General features: G+C 36.0%; 1 protein-coding gene across 1 annotated transcript; it reads right to left on the bottom strand.

Moving 5' to 3' along the window:
• Positions 1-728: 728 nt before the first annotated feature.
• LOC139898679 (zinc finger A20 and AN1 domain-containing stress-associated protein 4-like) lies at positions 729-3369 on the bottom strand. The gene is made up of 2 exons (XM_071881436.1): positions 3222-3369; positions 729-1554 (listed from the first exon to the last, which is right to left on the bottom strand). Exon 2 carries the CDS (start codon positions 1539-1541, stop codon positions 1011-1013), a length of 531 nt encoding a protein of 176 aa, XP_071737537.1. The 5' UTR covers positions 1542-1554; positions 3222-3369; the 3' UTR covers positions 729-1010.
• Positions 3370-8867: the final 5498 nt, after the last annotated feature.

The following is an 8867-nucleotide window of genomic DNA, read 5'->3' as shown; positions in this document are numbered from 1 at the left end:
TGTAAAAAAACTACAGAAAGAGCAAAAGAAAACATATTTAAACATCTCAAAAATCAACTTGGGTTGTTAAAGTTCCTGATATTTGCAAATAACTTAACATTTGGCTATTAAAACATGGAATATGGACTTCAGACACTTGATTTACTACTACTTACTGTGACGAGAATTTGGTTCGATACAAATTAAAGAGAAATAAAGTAGCAGCTGATGATAAATGATATTCATCATCGAGCACATAAAGAAGTCCTTTTATAGAACGAACCTCCTAAAACAATAAATAGGATAGCTTACCACTTTAATAATGTCCAAACATTTGCTTGATCCGTGCATTGTGCAACGCTCTAAAGCACATTTAGGTGTCTTTTGTTTTTTCAATCTGTAGATCTTAATACATAGTATGCATTATGTCTGTGCACCTACAGACCTTTTTACTACAGACTGTTTATCTGAAAACATAAAATAAAATGTCTTATTCTATCTACAAACTAGCAAACTGCTTCATAGTGGTGCAGACATGATTAGATTATTTTAGACATAAAAACAAACAGTAACACTATTCATCGAATTCGGACCACATCTTCTCTACAACATGGTTTATAGATCTTCAGACAAAAATATCTTTAAAAAACAAACAGCACCTTGACACTATATCTAAAAATGGTGGCGTACGGTTCAGCAACCTTCAAAAAACATCATTTTTTAGTGCTGCAAGTTGAATAGATTAATAATGAGGGCAAATTACATACTTTAAACACAAATGATATCCATCCATCCATCTATGCAGTACCACAAAAACAGACAAACAAACACAAACGGAACCAAACCAATCCCTACCAATCAACAACGAGAGAATAAGTATGTTCATAACACTGGCACGGTGCCCCCGATTTCATAAAACATTTATAAATCAAACAATCAACCAGAGGCACGTAAATTTGGTAACTTCATACGCAGACGCTTTTGAGTGGCAACCATAATCATTACTTGAACTGAAATGCAAACCTCCTCCTTCATATCTTATCAAGCTTTTCAGCTTTCACCACCGGATTAGCTTTTGCTATTGCATCACGACCCGCACCTCTGTAATCAAAAGGACACTCGTGTTTGTCAGAGTAGCGGTGAGCAGCGCAGAACAGGTTCCCGCACTTGCAATTGAATCCCGTCAAACCAACCTTCTTACGGCAAGTAGAGCATCGACTGGGACCCACTTTTGGCTTAGCATCGGCGACTTGACTTGCAGATGAATCACCAGGTAATGCTTCCACCGGAACAACATTCAACTCCACTTGCGGTGCTGATTGGGCCATGATGACATCAGTAGCAACATCTTTTCCAGTATCGGTTCCTGAACCTGAACCTGAACCACCGTTGATGATGTCATCAAAGGATGAAGCTGCAAGTTTGGCGTTGTCCTGCTTCAAGATCATCTCCTTGTGGCATTTTGAGCACATGTTCATAGTGGCTGCACTCCCGAAAAAGCCGCAGTTATTGATGCAAAGAATAGGGCCTTCTGGAGCCTGGGTTTCTTTTGTAGATTCCATTTCTCAAACTTTTCTGCACAAAATTAGCGAACGTTATATCATTTACGCGATATAATTCCAACAAACGGTGGTAAATATGCTCAAACATAACAAAATATTATAAAACAAAAATCTCCAAAGGGTCTTAGATAGGGAGTTGAGAGGGGATTTTGATAATTCTTACTGAAACTGTTTTGAATACTTGGCTTTTCGAGTGAAACACGTAAGCATGCTTAAGTTGCATATTCAAGATTACATTTTTCACTTGAAAATGATCAGCTAAGCAATTTGAATAAGCAATCTGAAAACTCTAAAATACAGCTTATCTACTGAGACCAACTTCATTAAAGCAGTTTTAATAGAAAATACTGAACACCCTGCCTCTGCTATATAAGACTGCATTGGTAAATTGTGGTGTTGAACACTAATTGCATATCAGCTATTAGCAGTTAATAGAGCCACACAGACCATTGACCATATAGAGAGCTCTATGTTTAGGTCCATGATCTTTGTAATTGTTGCAAATAAAATGAAGAAAAAAAAAAGATAAATCCAAAAAAAAAAAATAGACAGCAAGCAGCAATGAGTAACAATACCTATCCAGCATATATGTTCTGTGTGTGTGCTACACAAATTTTATCTAACAAATATTAGCACTAATTATCAAAAAACTTCAGAGAAAACTGTCTTCAACAAGTATATCGGCAAAAAGCAAACATTACCACTTCATTTTAACCAACGGTACCAATAAAAACTCAACAAAAACCAAATAAAAAGTTTTTTCGCACATACAAAAACTTATGAATAGCGGTTTACGCAAGTTACAAATACAAACATATGTAAAACCAACTTCCATCTATTACATAAAGCTTTAACAAAATAACCTTAAATCTGTAGTAATCACCTAAAAAGTACAAACAAAATTGCAGACCATCATATACTCGATGAACAATGTAAAAACTTATATAACAAATCATGTGTGAACACTTCCATATATCAAATTCGCTTTCTCCATAGGTATACAAATGAGATTCAAGTAATCATGAACAGAAACTAAATTTCTATACCAAATTTGCTTATTGCAGCATTTATACAAGAAGGCTTTCAAGTTTATATCTATAAATTAAATTCCCCAATTTTTAATTCAATCCAATTATACCCCTCTAGCAATTCAATTTAACTCAATTCGTTCAGAACAGGAAACAAATTATAGAAAATGAACAAAAAAAATTATAAACGTTGAATATTATCTGGTAATAATCTATTTAATCTAACAATCAACATAACATAGAACCACAAATATTTAACAAAGCGTTTACTTTTTTACAAATCAACTACCTTTATTATGAATTATCCTATAAAAACACGGTTGCACATCAAAAATCATTACTTTATACATCAAATATATACATCTGATCGTGTAAGTGCTAACGAGACCCCAAAACAGGCCTAAATTAAAAATAAAAACAATCAATTACAATTACAACATAAAAATTAGAAAAGAAAAACCCTAATTATCACAAAACAAAATTGAGCGAAATTGAATTATAATTTACCACACCTGAGCTACATAAATCAAAAAAACACGAAGACATATACGATTACATCGATATGGATTGCTAATTTATCTCAAGGAATTGAAATCAAATAATCGAATTGAAGATCGAAAATAGAAATTGAGGCAATTGAAATAAAATTCACCTGTAATTGAGCAAATAATTGATTTAGATGATCGAAGAAAGCTAAGAGAAAATGAAAATGAAAATGGAAATGGAAATATTGATATTTGGGGGCGACGGAAATTATTGTGATTTCATTGGGTCGTTCGACCTATTTATTATTTAATTTTAATTATATATTATAAATTAAAAATAATAATTTATTTATTTATTTAAGAGTTGATTGATTTCTTCTTGCCAACGAAACGCTAATTTTCTTTTCTATTTTGGAGTCGGTGAGGCCCAAATTTGCCTTTTTCTTTACCACTACTTTATTAACATTTGCCATTTTTATAATTAATTTTTAATTTTAATTTAAGAGAATAATAAGTGGTGTTAGTCGTTGAGGTTGAGAGTTACTTGGATGACTTTAGTATTCATTAAACCTTCTTTATCGTGCGCACTCACCAGATATTTTAAACGAGCACATTTTTAGCTCGGCTTGATGAGTTTGTTGTGGTGGAGTGCTGCGTGGTGGCGCGGGGAGAAATGGGTGCGTACATGTTCTTTTATGATTAATTGTTAGTTCATTTGATCGTTTGACGATGATTTTCAACGGATTATTTTCAAATTTTAATTTTTATATAATAATAATATATTTATACAATTTCATCTATATATACACTTCACTCAAACTCAATTATATACAACTCAACTATCTTTTCTCTAAAATTATACTATCAAACACAAAATTCTCAAACACTATCAATGGCTCCGAATAGTATTTCGTTCGACGCACATTACGGGGGTACCAGTGATTAACTAGAAGTCATAGTTGGCGGTGCAAAAGTATCATTTGACGACTTCGCAATTAGAGACTTTGATCTATCAAAGTTGAATGAATTCCTCGAAAAAGAAATATTGTTTGTATTTTCGAATATTGTGTATTTAGACGAAGACAATGTTGCACCTGTTTCACGATGACGTATGGAAAGCTGGAAATATGAGCCAAGACACACACTAGTTGAATTCAGTTGTATCTTTTACAATTAGGCTGGTGGAAAATTAATCTGGTCCATTTCGATTCCGGAAGTAGTCCCGAATCAAGAGCGTCGTATTAGGAGAATTAAATTATTGTAATTTTCTATTTTAGGACTTCTAATAAGTTGTAATTGTATTAGTACTTTCGTTTTTTAATTTTAATTATGTGAGTTTTATTAATTAATTTGTTTTGATAATTATAAAATAATAATTTACATAAAAACTAAAATAAATTATACATTAAGAAAAATGAAAACGAGATTAAAAATACCCATCCGTACCCCAGCACGACACTCAACACGTCACCTCATTATTTTTCAGTTTACTAGCACGTCTGCCACGTCTGCCCCAAACACTCCACTCCACCCCTCAACACGCCACTTTTCCCAATCACCAATAAAAATGGTCTTAGACCTGTATCGGCTTTTGAATGGTTCACGTTTTGCTTGCCTCTTCATTGTGTTTTCGTTTAAATTTAAAGGGCATTAGGTGTTTTATTTGTTCCACCTTCAATTGATTTAGACTGCAAATAACCCAGCGTGATCGGGCCTTTTTTGGGTACATCATGCCCCCATCGCGCTATAACCCGGCGCCGTCGGAGAAAAATGTGTCCGGCGTGATGGTTGGATCACCGGAACAAATTGCAGGGTGATGGGGGTGAGACGAATAGGAGGAAGCCACGTGATGGGGGTGAGATGTATATATATTTTATTGCTTTTTTCCTAATTTGTTTTTTAATTAAAGAGTGAAATGATGTTAAAATACAATGCAAATTTGGTATTATAAAATATGGAATTAGTAGATGTATATATGTAAAATATCTAGATATTAATATGTATAAGAAAATATCTAGATATTAGAAAATAAAAGAAAAATCTAGAAAAGAAAAATTTAGAAAAAAAAATATAGATATTTGTATAGAAATATCTAGATATTAATTTATCCATGAAAATATCTAGTTTCTAGAAACTTCCATGGATTAGTATAAATATGGGTGAGAATTTCATTTGTGTGCAAGTTGTGAAAGTTGTGAAAAGAGTGAGTTGAGAAGTAGAGAAGAAGTAAGAAGTGAGAAGAGTGTGAGTAGAGAAGAAAAGCTTGTAAGTAAGAATATTGTAATTGTATTTTGTATTAATAAAAGTGTTCTTTGTTAAGTTTTCCGGTTAAGCCTTAGTTTGTGTTTAAGTTCTTAGTGCACTTGTGTTGTTCTTATTATATGGTCTCCTCTGCCGCATAAGTGATACATGGTCGGTTATACCGCCTAAATGATATATGGTCGACACTGTCGCCTAAGTATTATTGTGCACTAAGGATTCATAAAATTAAAGGCTAACCAACGTCAAAGTGTTGGTGTAGTGAGTGAGTATAACATAGATCCTCTATAGTTGGTGTGTTGGGCTCGTCGAAGCTTCTAACAATTGGTATCAGAGCGGGTCGTTCGGGACCATTGCTAGTGGAGGTACTCATCGGTAAACGTTGGAAGTTTACATCGACTTGTTTTCACCAAGGCTATAAGGGAGATTCTGTTGGAGCACAGTTAGGAACTGTGAAAGCTCATCGGTCAGGGACCAAGCTTATTGGACGTTGGACGTCATTATGACAGATCTTGCAAGTACGAGCAGTGGAATTAAGAGTCTCAATAACCACAACTATGGTTATTGGCGGACTTGTATAGAATCCTACCTACAAGGACAAGATTTATGGGAAATAGTTGCTGGCAGTGACACAACACCTCCACCGAAAGAAAATGCCGAAGCCTTGAGAAAATGGAATATCAAGGCCGGGAAGGCTTTATTTATATTGAAGACTACAATCGAGGAGGATCTATTGGAGCACATCCGTGATGAGAAAACACCAAAGGCAGCTTGGGAAACTTTTGAAAAATTGTTTTCAAAAAAGAATGAAGCACGCCTCCAGCTCTTGAAAAATGAGCTCGCAGGTATCTCACAAGGAAGTCTATCTATCTCTCAGTATTTCACCAAGGTGAAATCTATTTGTCGTGAGATATCTCAACTTGCTCCTGAAGAGAAAGTGAGTGATGCAAGGATGAAGAGAATTATCATCCATGGCTTAAGGTCCGAGTATAATGGATTTATAGCCGCTGTGAGAGGATGGCCTACTCAACCATCATTAATAGAGCTGGAGAATCTATTGGCTAATCAAGAGGCATTAGCCAAGCAGATGAATGAAGTAACCATAAAAGACGAAGAAGATGCACTCTTCACCAATAAGAAGAAAGCAACATCTCGAAGACAAGAGGCGATGATAGAAAGTAAGACATATGGGTGGAAGAGTCACCCAAAATCAAAAGGCAAAGCTTCAGGGGGAGCTCAATAAGGAAGAAGAGATCATCGCCAACAATATGGTGAAAATGATAAGAGAAAGAATGATGAATGCTTCAATTGTGGCAAGAAGGGTCATTTTGCTCGAGATTGTAGATTCCCTAGAAGGCGAACTTTCAAAGGAAATGTGGCCGCCGCAAGAGATGAGAAAAAAGAGGTCACATTTGAAGCATCTATTAATGAGGAAACTTGGGATGCAGAAGCAGGACTCTCCGTTGAAGCTGACATGGATGATCAAGCTCTTGCAGCAACCTTAAAGTCAAAAATAAACTACAAAGATGATTGGATCATTGATTCTGGGTGCTCAAATCATATGACCAATGATGAGACGAAGCTGCAAGAAATGGATGATTACAAAGGAAAGAGAGTCGTGTTGACAGCCGACAATTCAAGGTTATCTATTTCTCACATTAGAAAGACAATAATTCCAAATGAAGGCGGCTCTCATAAGCTCCAACTCGAGAAGGTGTATCTTGTCCTTGGCCTAAAGAAGAATTTACTGTCAGTACCACAATTAACAGCAGAAGGGAACTATGTGCTCTTTGGACCAGAAGATGTGTCCGTATTCAAGAGAGTGAAGGTGGTTGGCAATCCAATTATGCAAGGAAGAAGAATAGAGTCGGTCTATGTACTATCTGATGAAACAGCATATGTGGATAAGACTCAAAAAAATGAGACGGCTGATCTTTGGCATGAACGTCTTGGGCATGTGGGCTACAACAAGTTAAAGGAGATGATGGTAAAACACATAGTAAATGGGCTTCTTCAAATTGATATCCGAACAGATACAATATGTGCTGGATTTCAATTTAGAAAAGCTCACCAATTGCCATTCAAGGAGTCACAACATCAGTCTAAGACACCACTAGAGCTAATACACTCAGACATCTTTGGCCCAGTGAAACAAACATCACTTGGAGACATGAAGTATATGGTGACATTCATTGATGACTTCTCAAGGTATGTGTGGGTTTACTTCATGAAAGAAAAGTCGGAGACTTTTCTGAAGTTTAAAGAGTTCAAGAATAAGGTAGAAAGTGAGCTCAATTATAAGATTCGGTGCTTACGCACAGATAATGGAAGAGAATATTTATCGACTGAGTTCAATATCTATCTTGAGAAGCACAAGATCAGAAGGCAATTAACTTGCCCCAATACTCCACAACAGAATGGAGTGACAGAACGCAAGAACCGTCACCTTGCTGAAACTTGTCGAAGTATGCTTCATGGTAAGAATGTACCAGGAATATTTTGGGCTGAATGTATGAGAACTGCATCATACGTGATAAATAGGCTTCCACAAACAAAGTTGGGGCATATTTCACCGTATGAAAGATTATGGAAGATCAAGCCAACCGTCAACCATCTCAAGGTTTTTGGATGTGTATGCTACGTCTTCGTGCCAGATCATCTACGAAGCAAATTTGATAAGAAGGCAATTCGATGCATTTTTGTCGGTTATGATGAATCAAGAAAAGGATGGAGATGTTGTGATCCAAATACTGGAAAGTGCTATACTTCAAGAAATGTGGTATTTGATGAAGCTTCTTCATGGTGGTCACCTAAAAAGACAGAGCTTCCAGAATCTCATGGATTAGAAGAAGGTCCAGAAGAAAAAGAAGAACCTAAAGAGCAGATATTGGATCCAATAAAAGAAGGAGAAGGGTCGTACTCTAAGGAAACAAGTCCATGGAAAATTGGTGTGCATCAAACTGTATCCAAGGAGGTTCGTCCAAGCCAAATGGATGTCGAGGAGCATGTACAAGAATTAAGGAGATCAACAAGGCCGAGACAACCTAATCCAAGGTATGCCAACGCTGCTCATGTGGATGAATCAATACCTATTGAGCCTTCCACTTATGAAGAAGCAGCACAAAGTCGAGAGTGGCAGAAAGCGATGGAAAAAGAAATTAATGCACTAAAAGAAAACCAGACATGGAGTTTAGTTCCAAAGCCAAAAGATGTAAAACCAATATCTTGTAAATGGGTTTACAAGGTGAAGACTCGATCAGATGGCTTCGTTGAAAGGTATAAAGCTCGACTTGTTGCTAGAGGTTTTTCTCAACAATATGGGCTGGATTATGAAGAAACGTTTAGTCCAGTGGCGAAGATCACAACAATTCGAGCTCTACTAGCTTTAGCCGCTAGCAAATCTTGGAAGCTGTGACAGATGGATGTCAAGAACGCTTTCTTACATGGAGAACTTGACAGAGACATTTATATGGAGCAACCAAGAGACTTTGAGAACAAGTTCCATCCTGACCATGTCTGCAAATTAAATAAAGCACTATACGGCTTGAAGTAGG

The sequence above is a fragment of the Rutidosis leptorrhynchoides genome, chromosome 3 (assembly GCF_046630445.1).
Source record: "Rutidosis leptorrhynchoides isolate AG116_Rl617_1_P2 chromosome 3, CSIRO_AGI_Rlap_v1, whole genome shotgun sequence".
Lineage (NCBI taxonomy): Eukaryota > Viridiplantae > Streptophyta > Magnoliopsida > Asterales > Asteraceae > Rutidosis > Rutidosis leptorrhynchoides.
The sequence above is the reverse complement of the archived record's forward strand: the minus strand, read 5'-3'. Positions and strand labels throughout refer to the sequence as shown.

Bases quoted from the DNA above. Each gene is read 5' to 3' on its own strand.
- LOC139898679 (XM_071881436.1), bottom strand. From the start codon at position 1,541: ATGGAATCTACAAAAGAAACCCAGGCTCCAGAAGGCCCTATTCTTTGC.